This window comes from Seriola dumerili, unplaced genomic scaffold, assembly GCF_002260705.1.
Source record: "Seriola dumerili isolate Sdu_G_001 unplaced genomic scaffold, Sdu_1.0 BDQW01000167.1, whole genome shotgun sequence".
NCBI lineage: Eukaryota > Metazoa > Chordata > Actinopteri > Carangiformes > Carangidae > Seriola > Seriola dumerili.
In genome coordinates, this window is record NW_019174422.1 from 862965 (window position 1) to 880709 (window position 17745).

At 42.3% G+C, this 17745-nt stretch overlaps 1 protein-coding gene across 1 annotated transcript in view; it reads right to left on the reverse strand.

The window, feature by feature from the left end:
- Positions 1–769: 769 nt before the first annotated feature.
- nrxn2 (neurexin 2) overlaps positions 770–17745 on the reverse strand; it is a 630539-nt gene continuing 613563 nt past the window's right edge. The window contains exons 21-22 of the mRNA XM_022752210.1: positions 11868–11946; positions 770–1662 (exon numbers count right to left, since the gene is read on the reverse strand). Coding sequence (XP_022607931.1) covers positions 770–1662; positions 11868–11946 — 972 coding nt within the window. The remainder of the gene's footprint in view (positions 1663–11867; positions 11947–17745) is intronic.

Genomic DNA, 17745 nt, shown 5'->3' on the forward strand with positions numbered 1-17745 from the left:
AGAGTGCACGAGCGAATGAGAGGAAGAGAGAGAGAGATCTGATGAGAGGTGTGTGTGTGTGTGTGTGTGTGTGTGTGTGTATGTGAGTGTGTGTGTGTGTGTGTGTGTGTGTGTGTGGGGGGTCAGAGATGTTGAGTGCCTACAGAGGTCGGAGAGCTGGATTGGACACAGTGTTTCTGTAAGCTGGCAGTATATTGACTTTACAGAGTCATGTCAAGTTGCTAATTCAAGCCTTGTTGGAAAATATTATGTTGATACTGTCTAAGGTGACGGCTTACACCACGAACTTGCCTCAGAATGAAGTATAGACCCTGACACAAATACTGATGGTGGTGCTTTCCTACAGTACTCAAGACATTAAATAACCTGTCATATACTAACCCATAAATCACTGGTTTATCAGCATTTGGTACACAGGTGTTGGCACAGTATATGTTGAGATATGAGGTGTAATAGCCTTTCCTTAAATCCACACCATGGTCAACATTTAATAAGTAGTCAAATCAATCAAAGCGATGCCGACGGGTGTGAACAGAACCATGATGTCACCTTGGCAACTTTTTTCTGCCTCCCTCTGATTAGACTGGATTTGGTACCATGTGTGTTTCACCTGACAATACTGAGTTTTAGAATGAATTACTCTCTGTTCCGTTTTCCATTTTCCATATACTGCCTTTCCCCCGTCCCTCTCTCTCTCTTTCTCACTCTTGTCTCTTTCCTTCTCTAAGTGCGTCTGCTGTCTGTCTCTGTGTGTCACGGCGGCGCTCCCTCAGACGTAGTACTCTTTGTCTTTGTTCTTCTTGTTCTTGGTGACTGTCTTGGCAGTGCTGGGCTGTTTCTCCTTCACCAGGGCTCCGTTGCTCTGCGTGGCTGAGTTGCTGATATAGTTGCGGCTCTGGTCCACTTGGTAGGAGCCCTCGTCGCGGTTGCGGTACTTGTACATGGCGTAGAGCAAGATGAGGATGCAGAGGGCGGCGGCTGCCACGATGCCCACCACCATTCCTGTGGTGCTGCTGGACTGCTGCACCTCAACGGCGCCCGGGAGTCCTCTCTCAGGAGACGTGGGATCTGGAGTGGGAACATGGGGGAAATTTGGGGGGTAGGTTATTCCTGGGACTCTACGGTGGCCCGGGTCTGACGAGGGGTGGGCCGGCGGCAGCAGCACCTGGTCCCGGGTGTTCATTTTCCCAGCGGGGATGTTGTTGTTGCTACTGCTGCTGCCGCCAGCGGCTGGCTTGATGCGAGGGCTGAGTTGGTCGGGGTTGGCCGTGGGGGTCGAGGAGAGAGGTGGGCGGTGGGAGTTGGGAAAGCGGGAGAAATGGCGGTCTCGGGGGTTCTGGACACCGCCCTCGGCGGCCGGTGGAGGAGGGAGGACAGTCCTGTCGGTGACCAGGGGGGAGTTTTTGTAATAGTCCTCGTCATCCGACTCGGTCATCTCCCCCGAGCCGTACGCCGACACCTCGATGGTCTCCTCGCAGTCCTCCTGGTCCAGGGGGCATGGGGGCCGGCCGTTGGGCAAGGGGAGGGACTCTTTGGTGGTTTCGAGCAGGGTGAGGAAAGGGTGGTAAGTGGTGGGGGGCGGGGGGATTACTGGGTAGCGGGTGGCGATGGACGGGGGGTCTAGGGAGTCCACTGTTATTATGGGCAACACTAATTCACCTCCTAGGACAAGAAAGAGACAATGGAAGAAAAGAGTGTCAGAGACCACCTGAGAGAAAGACCACCTCCAGTCATCAAAAGAAAAACACTTCAAATGAATACAGCAACACCAGAATTAGAACAGCACTAAAACTTAACATGAGGTTAGTTATATAAGTTTAGTTAGTCTGTTCTATTTAAAAAGTTAATATGCTGACTAACTCTCAACTGAAATAAAATACAAGATGTAAGAAAATATTCTATCCTGCACCTGGTCCTGACTCTTCTGACCTAACTCCCTGTGCTGCACAGGCCTACATGTCATATCACTAATACAGGATAAAAATACACTTCAAATTACACTCAACAACTTTAACATCTATTGTACTACACAGCCTAGCCTTCACTGCTAACTCTCTAGTCTTGCCTATGCTTACTACGCTAACGCTCAGATGTTTCTGTTGTGATTGGTTAAATAAGATAGCAAACCACGAGGTTCAGGTCACTTACATCAACAAATTGGCCGCATGATTTTTGCATGAAAAAAAAAAATTACAAAAAGAAAGCTGTGTAAGATTGTTCTCGGATAGTGATAAACAACTTCCCCCCCCTTCTTTACCTCCTCTCCTCTTTTGTTTCTTTATTGGGTGGAAAATAATCATAATGTAAAAAATATATTGTTGAATTATTCAATGTGTTTCTTATGAAGAATTGGCTCAGACCCCATTTTCCCCCCTTAGGGCATGGTGGTTTCTATGGCTCATTTCTAATTGGCTTAATCTGTATGCAAACCCTCAGGAGCAGCTGCAGGAAACGGATGCCCCGACTTTCTTTAACCCAAAATCTCAGTACACATTACAGTACACTGAGACAGAGCATTAAACACTACTGCTGCCTTTTGTTGTATGAGTCCCTGATGCCCACTTCCCTCCCAAACACCACACATAAACATGGGGCAATCACGTTCTTCTTAAACAGCCACCAACACAAGAACAGTTAGAAAAAATCATCTTAATGAGCCAGAATTTGTTGTCAAGCCCCAGTTATGTGATTTTACCCCAACACCCAAATTAGATAAAGATTATGGGTGTAACAGAAAGTCATTTGTAAAAAAATAAAGTTGCATTAAGTCAGGAGGAATTTATCAGTGACTGGAAGCCGAGCTGGGGTTAATGGTTAAACATGTTGTTGGTATACGTTAACAGAACATGGCAGAATATCAGTAACAGTCTGTTTATACACTACAGTTTTACTTCATAACAATGTTCTATTCAATTGTGTAAGGGACACAAGTCAAGGAAACAATAGAAAAAACATGGCAGGTGGGGGATTAGATTATGGCACATCTTGGTGGGGAGAAAAAGGGAAGGTAACAGCAAAAAACATGACCAAAGAAATGCCAACATCACCAGCATAAAATCATGACTCTGGCTCTTTGTTCATTTGACAAGGTAAATCAGTGTGACTCAGTGGGAGAGGGGGGTTTGGGTCGGGCAAGTTCAGGGATGGTGGGTGGGTGGGGGGGGGAGTATAGGGGGAGGATTTGGGACTGTAGGGATTCTCCCCTTGGCCTTTATCAGCTCAGCAACTCTCAAACCCCCCCCCAAACCTTGTCAGTTATACAACCATACATTTTCACTCAAAGAAAGGTAAAAGGCTTTGTTACAAAGGGTGAGCTAACAAAGCCACTGCAACATATCAGCATATAACAACACACTTGACAGAAACAGGCCTTGAAATGAAGCGAAATGTCAGAGCTGTAAAGGAAAAAAAACTTATAAGAAGGGTTGAAGAATTACTAACGTCTTGTTTCAGTACCAGTGCTGAAAAGGCTAGTTTCCATGGCAATGCTCAAGTTTTTTTTTTTTCTTTTTCTTTTTTCTCTTTTCTCTCCATCATACTTTCTTTCTATGTTTGAGGGCTGAGTTTCACCTTGAAGGCTGAGAGGACAGCAGAACGGTGGTGGCACATTTGAGGAACAAAGACGAGTCGTGCCGAGTAGGATTTTGCAAGTTTAGTGGGTTCAAAAAAAAAATAAATAAATCTTTGGTTTTTTGAAATAACTTGTCAAAGTCACAGAAGAAAGTAAAATAAAAGCATGTTTTTTGAGAGGACCTCCGAGATAGTTCCTGAGAGATACGGGGCAAATGTGTGACTGAGGGTGAGATGGTAGAGTTGCTATCTCCACTTTGCCATGTGTCTGTGTGGCAGAGATGCTGCTCGGAGCGCAGCCCACCCATTACTGAGGAGGGTCTTGTTAACACAGTACACACACAGGAAACAGTGTTGCTGTGCTTAAAAGTCTATATAAACCCACGCAACAGTGCTGTAGACTTTCAGGAGGAAAATAAGAGATATTAATGATCATCTTTAAATGTAAAGGACTGTTCCAACAAATCTCTGGCATCACTCTGCTGCACTCTAGAGCCAAAGCCTGGAGGCCTTATGGCATCACCCCATCTGACCGGCAGGCAGCGGCTACTGGGGAAAATAATGACTCTCAGCCCTCATCCACAGAAACTCTAGGCAGTTATCAGGTGAACCATCTTTTTCATTTTCTCCTTGTGTGACCCGAGCCAACAGCACCCATAGTTTAAAACCAATCAACGGCTTCAGTTGGCTCTCCCCTTCCCCACGACTTGCACCCTCTCCTCACTGTATGCAGCTGTGATTGTTCAGTCGGCACCCAGAGGCAGGCTTGGAAAAATGAAGTTGAGTTGTTGGTGGTGGTGGTGGTGGTGGTGGGGGGCAAACATGTCATACAACACATGTCAAACAATACATGTTTGTCGTTGTTTTTTTTTTTTCACCTGTTGAAAAGCTGTCAAGAACCACAGACTTGATAGAGGATTTGATTTGATGGTTGTCACTGTCAATCCAAGAGAGCATGAGATGTTTAGGTATTTTCAACGCTATGTTCATATCTCATCATTCTATTTTTTACGCTCCCTCAGTCACCGACGACTAAAACCAGGCCTGACTGAGACCAGCTCCGATGCAAACAGTGCTGAAAAATACACACAGCACGATTCCAGTGCGTGGGTGTCTCTTCCTTTAACGTCGTAACAGTGTCATTTAAGTGTTAAAGCGAGAGAGACTCAAAAATATTGAGCCTGATTGATTGAGTTTGACTCCATTGATTTGAACAGCTGAGGCAGTGGAACCACGTTTGGCCCACATGATGAAATTTCTCCTTTATCTTTGCCTACACGCCACTCCACAGCGCTGCCAGTATGACTCACCCCCCCCCCATTTTCTCAAAATGAGAACAAGGCAGATGGATACTGATGCATCTACGTCAGTCTCTTGACAAACATTGTTATTCTGCAGATCACGTTGCCCCGCTCACATCCATTTGAAATATTTAGAGCAAAAAGGTTGTTTGGAGTTTGAGCATTCTATAATTCAGCTTTGATTAGGCTGCAGATGGAAAATCCAACAGCGTGTCCGAGCATAATATATTTTCTCTTGCTTGCTTTTAAATCATGCCACAATAGGTACAATTACGGCCATAATCTCCGCTAAAAAGGGGGAAGAAAGCTGCTTCTTCGTACATGTCATTCAATAAACTGCTGCATTTGCTGCTGCTGCTCTCGGGTGATTTCTTGTGACACAAAGGAACGATGCCCTGCTCATACTGTGTCCCACTGAGAGTCACACTATTGGCTGCAAAATCACCACCCTCCAGCTCATCAGCACCTGTATTGACTACATGCAGCTTGCTGGATTTGTAGTTGTGGCCAGCCTCGTGTTTCTTCTGTTTACACCACCTCACTGTGCTATAAATCTCCAACATTCACAGAGAATCTCAACTTGATGCAGTGAAATCAATTTCTACTACTTCACCACTTACCTCTGGCACACTTCATGGTGCCTATAGCTTGTTTTGTTTTTTTTTAATTAAAAAAGTCTTTTTTAATCTACTTTTTGACCATACTACTGCAAAGTTAACCTGCTGCTGGGAAATCCAAGTGATAGAAAATGGAATAACTAGGTTATGTGGATCAGACAAACTGTGAACCTGTGCTTCTTCACCACACTCCTGGGAGGAACTAGGATATTTGTTTACAAATGGATCCCCTGCTGCGAAAGCAGCGGCACAAGGAAAATGAATAACCCGTTCTCCATTCGGTGCTTTGGGTGATTTTAATTATAATTTCAATAAGATTTTGGATAGTTTTGCTGCAGAAATATTTCTTGCTCCATTGGCCATTTATGAAATAAAATGGTTACCAGGCATCTGAATAAAATTCAATTTTTCAGCTTTTGTTAGGTGCAGTTAACAGCAGTCGAGCTGACTGAGCACCAGCCTCTGCAATAACTGATGCCCCTGAGTTATCGCTATGAAAACTATAATCCCCTACACACCTGCAGTGTATATAAACTACTGTGACTGTCCCACTATTAAACAGCAACTATTAAGAAACGGTGAATATATCATAATATTCAGTGGTGAGATACTTAAGTGTTCATGAGTTCATTTAAGTTTTATTTTTGCTAAATTCATAATCAGTTAATCATTTAGTAATGGAAGTTCAATCAATCAATCAATCAATCAATCAATCTCAATCAATCAATCAATCATGTTGTATTTCATTTCAGCTCATTTCCAGAGTTTTATTTTGCCCTGTGTTTTTCCTGCCTCCTGTAAAGTACTACCAAGTGTTAAATGGTGCCCTATAAATAAACTAGCTTGGCCTTGTAATGAACCTCAGTTCAATCAATAGTCTTTGTTCTATTCTTTTTCTTTACTTTTATTTTTCAGTCCAATTGGGATTCATCTGAAGAGCGGTTCTGAAGCTCAGAGTGAGCTGCTTCACTGTCGCCATCTTGGCAGTGTCTGACCCCGCCCTTAACTCCAAGCTAATCCAAAAATGAGCAAAGAGGTGGGGCATGTGTGGAGCCGAGACTTTGGTTCATGCCAGTTTGCGGCAAACATATGCTCACCCACCTGCCAACCCCCCCGCCCCTCTGCATTGCTGAACATCTAACCCGTGGACCCCGTACATTAAAAGTGGGGCTGTTTACTTGTGGAGGAAGGCTAGCTAACAGAGATCAATAAAGTGTCACGCTGACAAATAACTGACATCTAAACCCATTGACCAGGCTCAGAGTCGCACTGGGTGAGGGGGGGGCTCAGTGCTCTGGGTCGTCCCTCATCTATCACCCAATCTCTTAGTTTCAATCCTTGACCCAAAAAGAACATTCACAGGTTGCCTCTATAGTGTGTCGTCTGATGAATTATTGAGGAGCTACTCAAACCTCTGATCTTGTCAGAGTAAAAACCGATATAGCGCCTACAACATCCTAGGACTGATAAGTAGCTTGGAGGTATGTGAGGGAGAAGGAAAGAGAGGTCATGCTGAGGTATAGAAAAGACCGAAAGTGAAATATGGAGATAAAATGAAAGAGATTTAATTAGCTGCTTGTTTGAGGAAGAGACGTTTGTATATCTTCTGTAATTGTCTTACTGCGAATACAATTAGCGTCCGTAGATGCTGTGTGTTCATGCAAATGTGCAAATACAGTATCTCTCTGAGTGTGTCTCTCTGTGTGCTTGCTCACTTTGTCACTCCATCCCTACTACATGTTCAATTTCTGTAATCCAGGTCCCCACTTCCTGGATCTTGTCGCTGTTCTGACGGAGGCTCATTAACAGCACTGGAGGATCCAAACCAAAGCTTTAAGTGGGTGATGTAATTAAGGCTCCCTAACAAAGTCAAAGTTTAATTAGCCTGGTGGGAAAGGCAGGAATCATTCACGCAAATTTCATTCTGCTCACTCTCTCAATTTTGCATCCTCTCCTCGGCTTCCCCCTCTTTTGCTTCTCTCTATCTGTGTCTCTCTGCTCTCCCTCGTTTCTCTGTTCTGTTCTGAGTGCAAAGAAACGTGACACAAATCTCTATGAGGGTCAGACCCTCGCAAACGCAGTCCTTCCAGCTCTTTCCCGCTCATCTCCTCCTCAGGTCTTTTTCCTCCTCATACTCTGCTTTGTCTATTTTGCATCCACTCTGAGCTTATCAGCGAGCAGCAAGTTTTTCACATGGAGGGTCATCGCTTAGCACTAGACAGCTTAAAAATGAGTCTAGTCACCAAATGCCAGAGGTGGGATTAAGTCACAAATCATGAAGAAATCAAAAGAAAGTCTTCACCTCTGAGTCTCAAGCAAGTCCCCAGTTACTGTGGTTACTGTGAGAATCAAGCGGGTAACAAGTCAAGTTAGATGAAAGTCTGATGATCAACCATTTCAACATTCGACATTAATGAAAACCTTTGCAGCCTGTTTACACCTAATAAATCTTCTTTTTTTAAATCACTTTCTTTAATATGGAGGATTGTTTGGCCTTGGCGGAGGTATGCGCTCTGCTGAGTGCCATTCTAGTTATTACCCTTACTACACATCTCTATGTGGAACCTGCATTGTGCTAAGCTCTCTTTCCTCCTGCTATCCAAGTTTTAGCCCCTCCCCATGGTATCTGCCTTGAGTGTTGACCTCTGCTTGTAGGTTGCCAGGTTTGCAGGCATCACACTAGAAATCATGTTTCAAAAAATAAAATGTAACCTGTCAATATCTAGAAAAAGGCAAATGTTTCATAAAAAAAAGTCTCCAGTCATGAATACCAAGTCAAAGTCAAGTCTTTTATCGGTGTTGGACACGCAAGTCTCCAGTCCTCAAATTTGTGACTTTAAGTGATAGTTATTTAACGTGGAGTTGTGTGAGGTACTTGTCTAGAGTCAGGGTATTACCTGCAGTAGATTCAGCTCAGCTCCCAGTTTAGAGAAGCAGCAGGAGCACCGGTGCAGCTGAGTGATGTGCTGCTGTGGATGGGAACTACATTTTTTAACTGTTGAACTACCATTTTTTAATTAGCAGGTTTTTTTTGCTGACCCCATCCACAGCAACACATCACTCAGCTTCTGTGCTGGTGCTCTTGTGAGTGTGCTGATCCAAAACCTACTGCAAATCTAACGCTTTAAGTCTAACTTAAAAAAGTCATGTGACTCAGTTTGTGACTCAGTTCCCCTACCTCTGCCAAATGCAGCCGCAAGAAGAAAACAAGTTACATGCCTGGAATTGTGTGCTGTAGCACCACAGCTGCACGTACGCACATCTGTAAAACAGACGGAGCCCCTCCGGCTGTATGTAGGAAGGTGTTGTATCGGTCGCCATGAATGCTCACAAGTCACATCTTGCTCGGCTTAATCGAAAACCCACGACTGCTCTTAACATTCTCTCTCCGACCTGAAGGCACTTCAATAAGCTGCATTGTCACGTGTAATTGAAAACACCGGGAATCGGTCCTATCATACAATGACCACAGGCCTGTGTTTGCGGAGCGGTGACGGAGAGGGGACATGTTTTTCGCGGACAATGTTGATTCTTCTCTCCTTGTCCACAGTTTCCGCCCAAGCTTATCCGACCCCGCTGGCGTGCCTCACCGGAACTCCTGTGACATCTGGAGGGTGTGATATGGAGCATGTGCGCGCGTGCGAGTCTGTTTGTTGTTTCTCAGGAGAGAAAACTTTACACCCACAGAGCGAGAGAGACAAGTGTATGTCTGGAAAGGTAAGCGTGTCTGCCGCTGTATGTGTGTGTTTGTGTGGGCATGAGATAGAGAGAGAGAGAGAGAGAGAGAGAGAGAGAGAGAGAGGGAGATAGTTGCGTTTCCCCATGGGAGATTAAGACTGGGCATAGCATTCACCAAAAAACTCTCATTTCTCCTTTCGATAAGAAGGGAATTGAGTCTCTATTTCGGTCCCAGCCACCTACAGAGACTGCAGGAGAATGCTGCACTCCAGTTTCTCAACACATGTTCAGATCAGTTTCTCCTCACGCAAACATACCAACTACAATGATGTCCTGCTCTTTACAGTCCAACATATCCTCTATTCAAACCACTTATCCCCATTCCTGAAAAAAAAACTTTTTAAAACGTAGTCTAAAAAAATGTGCTTTTCACAAACATTATTGTTATTTATTTATATATGTATATATATATAAAAAAAATCATATTTTTATCTGCTCTTTGTCAGAATATTACAAGAGATTTTCCTAAAATCTTCATGGTGGATCCATGCCAAGATTACTGATAGAGATTTTGCTTTTATTTTTTTTTTGCATTTCTTTCTATTTCATGAAATCCTTTGAAATCATGCTGACTTTATTTCTTTCACAGCGGTTGCTACCAAGGTTGGGTCTGGAAGCAAGACTGCATAGCTGTGTGATTAAAGACAACAAAATTAAAAAAAAAAAACACACTTTCCAAGTTCTAATCCTCTTCCCATGTGTTAATGGTTCATATATCTTTTATTTCATGCTAAATATATATAAATAAAAATATATAATAAATAAAAACACTGTATATGTTTGTGTGTATCATATTAATTCTCTTTTCAAATTTTAAACTTTATGTAAACTGTTGGTGTAAGAGGAATGGTATTTTATTCTAGATTAAGTGCATGAAAAAATGACAGTAAATGAATATTAATCTTAAATCTATGTCAGAAATAAATAAATAAATGAATAAATAAAGCTACATAAATTCATCCAATCATAAATGATTTGCGGTGCCTAGCTAACCCTACCCTGCTGCACGGCATACCCTCCACTCTCACTGTTTACGGTCTAAAAATGTCAAAAATTTGAATGTCAGTTTGTTTACATCTGCGAAAGAGGATGGTTGAGGTTTGATTCATTCATTTCTCCCTCCTCAATAGTCTTCTTCTGCTCTGTAATTCTCCGCATCGCTGTCTATGTGCTACACCACGCCCACTTTTGAGTGATCCAATTAAATTTAAGGATCAGATTTAAACCCCTCTTGTAACTATACCCTGCCAATATATTCCTATTCACTCTGGGATATTACACATTATATAAGATAAGAACACACTAACTTCTGTTTTACTATGACTTTAAGTAAAAATGAAAAATAAGGTGAGTGACTGAATCTGATAACTGAGTATTTTTTGCTGCTAGCATATTTTATTGATTGTATTTGATTCAGTGCAACCTACACAGCAGTCTATAACATACAAATCAAATGAGCATTTATAGACTTAATTTAAATGATTGCTTATGCCTGAAATGTTCCCGAAGAACAATTTCTACTAATTTTGGTCCAACTTTCAGACGTTTGGGGTTGATGTCCATTTCAGAGGGATTTATAACACCTGCTGGAGAGCTTTTATTGCACTCAAGGTAACTAGTAGTCGACCTGTCTCTCCTCTGCTCTGATGCATGTGCGTGGGGAGGGGCTAAGACACACACATGGTGAAACAGGGTGTAGAGAACGTGAGCGTAAATGGCAGCAAACCGCAGCAGAGACTCACAGGGAGCTGAATTGAAATGAGTGAACATAAAAGCAAATAACATGAATATTTTAGTTTTTAAATTTTTTCTCCTTTGGGGGGGGGGCCCTGTTGGTGGGGCGTGGGCTGCCCTCCTCCAAAACAATGCTATAAGGGAACCTGGCATTTGTACTGACACTGTTACTGTTTTAATGATAAGATTTCTTTGAGGCAGTTGTTGTTGTCATAACACCCACACCAAAGTTAAATCTGAAGCCATTTCACAAGGGAAATCTTTTCAGTCAGGATCTTTCAAGATAAAATGTCATTAAATGTGGATGCTTCTGCGTCTCTCTGGTTTGGAGCCCTTCCTGTAGCAGCAGCAGTCATTTGAATCACGCTGCTTCACTGTTTGTGGTTCTTGGCAGTTTTCATCTATGGCCAGCTTAATAAAACTAGAAACCACAGAGGCAGGGAGTTAAAACGCATGGCCTTTAACTTCTATCTACTGTCATGGTGTCAGAACATTGCTTGACCCGCTGTTCACACTAACAGCGCGTCAGCCACCGGGCCCGCCAGGCTACAGCTGTGCGCTGCGCAGAACAAGCTGCGTTTCCACGTTGAAACTGTCCTGCCTTGTTAAAGTCGGGGCAGGAGATCGGTGCAACAGCTGGGCGAATGCCAGATACTACCACTTGGCTGAGCAAATGATGGACTAAAGTGCTGCTGCCTTGCCTGCTGCTTTGAAATCCAATAAAAGAGGAGGCTGGACCAGGGTCCACACCTGGCCAATCAGAGCTGCATACAGAGGGCTGTGCGATCACCAAGGGTCACAAAAAAGTGGAGTAAGGGACACGGCATTAATCTGTTTGAGTTTCTAGACTGCACTTTGTTTTCGGATACCAAGTACAACGAAGACAGAACCCCCTGAGTTGACTCACCATTTCCAGGCTCACACTCCTCCAAATCTTCGTCATCGCTAGGACACTCAGCTGATGCAACCAAAAGGTCGTCCGCATTCTGGAAGAACAGAGACAGGAGGGCAGAGGAGATAGAGTCAGGACAAATTTTATTTGTGCAGAGGATACACAGAACATCTGAGAGGATTAGGAGCCTCTGGCAGCCACAGTGAAGGTCTCTGGCTCCACTGATACCCACTTTCACACAAGCAAATGCAACCCGGGGAAGCAAAGACGAGAGCTTTAGAAAGGCTGCTGGAGAAATATCTTTCTCTGGCTACAACATGAAGAATTTTTCTGTTGTTAGTACTAGCAAATGTACTGAAAATATGGAGGTGGGTGTGCTTTATGAGTAGCACCCATGTGTATTTATGTAAGCTGAGATGTGAAGCCAAAGTAGAATAAGCCACCAGTCAAAGAGAAAACAGTTGGCATCCTCCATTGAGTGGGAACAAAAGTCAGACAATGGGAGCTCTATTGCACAACTATCATTTAATTTTCATATATGTGTATGTATGGGAAAGTGGTCTCTAGCTTTTGTACTCCACTTTAATCAGGTAAATTTCATATTCAGGGATTAATTAATTCATAAACGTAGAGTTTTCCTGCAGGAATACAAGCAAACCTTCAGTAGCTTTACATGCACACTAATATTCTACTATTATTCAGAATATGAGCATATTCAGAATTTGATACAGGTTGATACAGAATATTCTAATTGGATATTCCCCATTTAGACTTCTCCCAAATTCAGCATTTTCCAATTAAGACGTGGAATATGTTGATATTATTCAGGTTTTAGGTTTTTTTTTCTTTCAATGTTATAATTTTTGAAACACTGAGAAATTGAATCATGTAAATTTAAATAACAGCTGGAAAATGGAGCTGTTCTAAAAATGGTAAATAAATGTAATATAAATATATATATTTATATATTTACATCAGGGCTCTTTCTTTCTTGACCTAGAGCTTGTAGTCAATTCTGTTTGACATTTGAACTACATGATAAAGAAGACAGTAGACACGGAGCCTGTTAGTGCAGGGTTTAAAAGTACAGCAGGTAGTACAGCAGTGGGGGTCTCGAGATGAAAGCAAATTAAATCTGACAAGGTGGTTCCAATTTAGCAGCCAAGGTTTGTCCTCACTACTGCATGACTCACGTAACTGCATGTCTAGACACCCAAATCCCCCCACCCCCCCCCACCTCTCCTCTCAGCCTCTGGTTGTTATTCAAGATGGGGTCATCTGATAGAAAACGGGGGGCTTTTATGAGCATAATTGATTCAAGCGCCACACTGCTACGCGGAGTTCTCTCTCTGTTATAAATCCACGACCTGGGTGTTATCATTTATTAATTACATTGTGTGAGCTTGAGTGTGTGTTCACATCACCTGGCTCTGTCAAATGGGCCTAACGATCCTGCCTCAGTTTCCCGGCAACATCTCTATCAAACGTGTACCTACATTTCTAGTCCATCTGTGCAATCAGCTGCTGCACTTTTCCCAACTCGATATAAAACAGCACAGACAGAATCCTTTAAAATATGCTCTTCTTTTATCCAAGCACCTTGGACATCAATAAATGTCGACAGCAGGGTGTGTTTGTGGCCACAAATTGAACTAGAATTACTACCTTGCGATTGTATGCCTCTCTAAACCAGTCAGATTGAAGGAAACATGATCGCGATCTCAGTTTGTGTTCTTGAGTTACAGCTTTGAATAATGGCCACAAGTGTTTTTGAAGAACATTATGATGCCACAGTCACTTCATCATTTTATCCTATTAGACATTTGTGTTAAATTCTGCCATAATTTTTGTATGTGAAGTGAATTCTTGGGTTAGTGAGTCGCTTGATATGTCGCCAGCTGCTTCTATGAAAAAAGTAGCTAAAGGGTTTTAAAAATCGCCAAATTTAGCAAGAAAATCACTAAATTGCCGAAACCACTCAGTAGGAAAACCTCCTTAAAGGGGCTTCATGTGTTGATGAGCACTGGCCTCATAATGTGGGTTATTTACAATCTGACAACGCTGAAGTTATAAAGTTTAGTTAATGTGAACACTTTGAACATTTGGAAAGAAAAAGGTTCGATTTTGAACCTTTTTCGTTAGTGTCAGATTATTTATTACATAATGGTGATGAAGGCTGATTGGAGGAGCCCCTGCCAATTTTTTGCTAGGGCCCCACTGGACTCTAGAATCACCACTGCCAAAGTCTATGGGCTTTTGATTAGATATCTGAAATGAGGTTTGTGGTTAACACAAGCTCAAGACATTTTCATATTTTATTCTATGAGATAAAATATGTCAGTAAATACCCCTGTCCTGATTTCTTGAGCTTTAATTTCTCCTTAAAAAGCCCTGTTGCTAACAAGTGAGATGAAATGAGTCTACAGAGGTTGTCGGGGGTGTTAAAGGTCATCACGCTGAACATTTAAACCGATCTACTCACCTGTCCACCTTTCAGCCCAGGTCAGAGCATAATCAAACTACAAGTTGAAGTTTAGTTGTGGTGACGTTGAAGTCATGCGACCGTGGTTTGCAGCCTAACATAAGCTTTTTACTTCTGGTGAGTGTATTTAGGCTTCAAAAACCTAAGAAGTGGTGTTTACTTGTGAAGATTATCCTGCTGAAAAAAAAACATGCAAGTACCTTAAACTTTTGTTTGTCACAGAGCTTATCTGCAGCAATAATCCAAAAGTAAGTGGAAAAATTCCATTGGTTTATTGTCGAGGGGGACCAGGGTAATGCTAACTTCCCCACTGGCCCTTCAAAATTACATCATCCCTACAGCACTCTCATCCTTGAGTCCAAGTGGATGTTTGTGCCAGATTTAATGAAATTACCTCCAGGGGTTCCTGATAAATCTGATTCACAAGAGTAGGATGGACCTTGACGTAACCTTGACCTTTTACTCTTGACCACCAAAATCCAATCAGTTCATCCTTGAGTCCATGTGAAGATTTGTACCAAAATGGAGGAAATTCCCTCAAAGCACTCCTGAGTTATTGTATTTACAAGAACAGGATGTACGGACAGACAACCTGAAAACATAAAGCCTCCGGCAGTGGCTAACGCTGGCACGGAGCCATAAATGTCCTTCTGGCTGAACGTCAATTGGTTGGGAGTTTCCTGGAGTTATCACAGCTGTAATTTAGTGCAACATCTGTGACACTTGAGTAAACTGCAATTCCCACCCTCACACCCTCGAACATCCAGAACATCCACATCATCAGCACTGTGAGTGTCACATGAGGCACACTCGCTCAGTGTACTGGAGGAGGATATAAGGAGTTCCTCCAAAGTCCAGTTTGACCTAGTCGGAACTTTTTTTTTTATCCGTCTCCAAGTTGAATCTACAACATTGAACGGTCCTGCATCCATCCAGACAAATCAAATAGAGATCACAAACACCGGGGAGTGCTCTTGACTTAAGGCAGGCAGGAGCATGGGCGCAGCTTGTGATCTTAGTTTTATAACATCCTGACACCAAATTTGGGTCAGCCTGAGACAAGTGATGACTCCAACTGTTTCATGGAAACCCACAGTATCAAGGGGTGAAGGAAGGAAAGAAAAAAAAAAATCAGAACCCCACACGCACATCAAAAGGTAGATCTTTTATTCTAAGCATCAAAGCGCATTATTCCACTATGATCAAAGCTGCAGCGTGGCGGGTAGCTCAGAGCTTTTGGAGAAATTGAAATTTGGGCTTCCGCTTGCTCACTTTCCGCCACCTTGGCCTATCTCCTGTCTCTGCTGTGTCTTGGTCGGTGCTGGGGATATTCATTAGGCCTCCATAGTTCCTGTTAGCTTTGCCCCTGCGGTATTTATAATGCTGTTGCTATGTTTGCTCTAGCACAAAATTACACCACAGGCTCAATAGGATGGATTATTAACTACCCAAAGGACTAGATGTATATATATATATATATATATATATATATATATGTGTGTGTGTGTGTGTGTGTGTGTGTGTGTGTGTGTGTGTGTGTGTTGTGTGTTGTGTGTGAGTGTAAAAGAGGAAGAAATCAGGAGGAAAGCAATTCTTCATGCAACTGTGACTGAGACTAATGTAACTGATGCAGGGTCCAGAGGTTAATTTGAAAAAGTACTTTACAGCAGTTCAGTGATCACCACTATAAAACTGTAATCTATAGTATTAAAATACTTGTGTGAGCTGTAACATCAAATTATTATTCCTTCAAAGACAATCCCCCAAGTCATCCTACAGAATGCTTCAATGCCTTACTATTCACATTTTTGCTTAAGTGTATGATACATAACTCAAATAACTACACTTCCTGTATATGTGGAAAGTAAATCAGCACAGACACTGAATTAATTTTTTTCCCCTCGGGCATGACTGAAACATATGAATCTATATAGAGCCTAAGAACTGAGCTGTCAAATTACAATTCAAAAATAGGTTGATTAGTCTATCAAAACAATAAACACCACATAACCATTACCGCCTACTAAATCAAACAAACAAAAAAAAAAGATTGTTTGACTTTCTTCAAACACAGACTGTTGTGAGCCACATATTCAGCATTTGTGTAAATCAGCGACTAAGCAGCAGCATACAGCTTGTGTCTGGGTTTTTTAAAGTCACCAACTGTAGGATGTAAAATGTGGAGCTAGTCTGGTTCCTCTGGTGAGATCTCTGTATCACTCTCCACCTCTCCAAGTTTTTACAGGGATTTAAATAGTTATGTTGTTGAGATCACGGTTCCTTTTCATTGTTAAAAAAAAACAGCAGAGCCAATCAGAGCTTTGCAGGCGGGATTAAGAATGGGGACATCGTCTTTCTGTGCACGAGCCAGACAAAAAATGGCCATAAAAATGGTAACAGGCCTGGGTGAGATTGACGCGGCACAAAAGTAAGAAAAGAATTTCCTGGAAAAACATTAACTGCTTCTAGCAACCCGACTGCAGCTTCTATGACAACTGAAAATGATGTGGACGGGATGGAAACTACAGTCTCTACTGATTGGTTAGTGCAATATAACCCCACAACAAGCAGATTATAGAAGAGGACTGAATAACATGAACATGGTTTCAGACTCAATAGAGTTGTGAAAGTGGGAAGGACCACCAGCTCTGGAGGCATTTGTCCCCATTCTGTCTATTTTGAATGTTTCTTTAAAGGGGTCTTTGTAAGTTTTCTCTGCCACCGAGCGCGGTTTCTTGCCGGGAAAAGGTGGTGGCGATTGATGCTTGACAAGATCTTTGGCCATTGTTGTCTTTATAATAGAAGAGGTTATAATACGCCCTCCGAGCAGCGCTACGTCTTCAGGACAGATTGGAGGCTACACTGAGTCATTATTGGCTTGCTAGTTAGTATGCTAACTTCAGTAGAAGAAAACACATGATAGAGACAAGCATAAACACTGACGATGCTTTCAACTGCTGGAGACAGCTGTTGGTGAGTAAAGGAATGAAGTTTGATGCTAAAATCACACTAACGCTAACCCTATGTAGCAATAGCAAAACTTACCAATAGCCTCCTTTATATGATATCCAAAATGTTACTTAACACAGAGGCATGGAGCTCTTACAGATAATAAAAGGTATAGGTATAGGTTCATGTTATAATCCACAGTTTTAATTATTTCAACTTTGTTTCTCAGAAATCACATTTTGTTTGTCATTTTGGCTAAATACTACAACTTCCATTGTTACGCAGTAGGAGCCAGTCGGAGGCAAGAATTTAAAAACGCTCCGTCGTTACATTTGGGAACAAAACATGGCGCCACAGTTGCTGAATATGTTTAAAATAAACCCAATTTCTGAAAATAAATTGGATAAATCTGCAAATTATAAAATCGACATTCTCAAGGCTGTAATCTTTAGCTTCCACCTG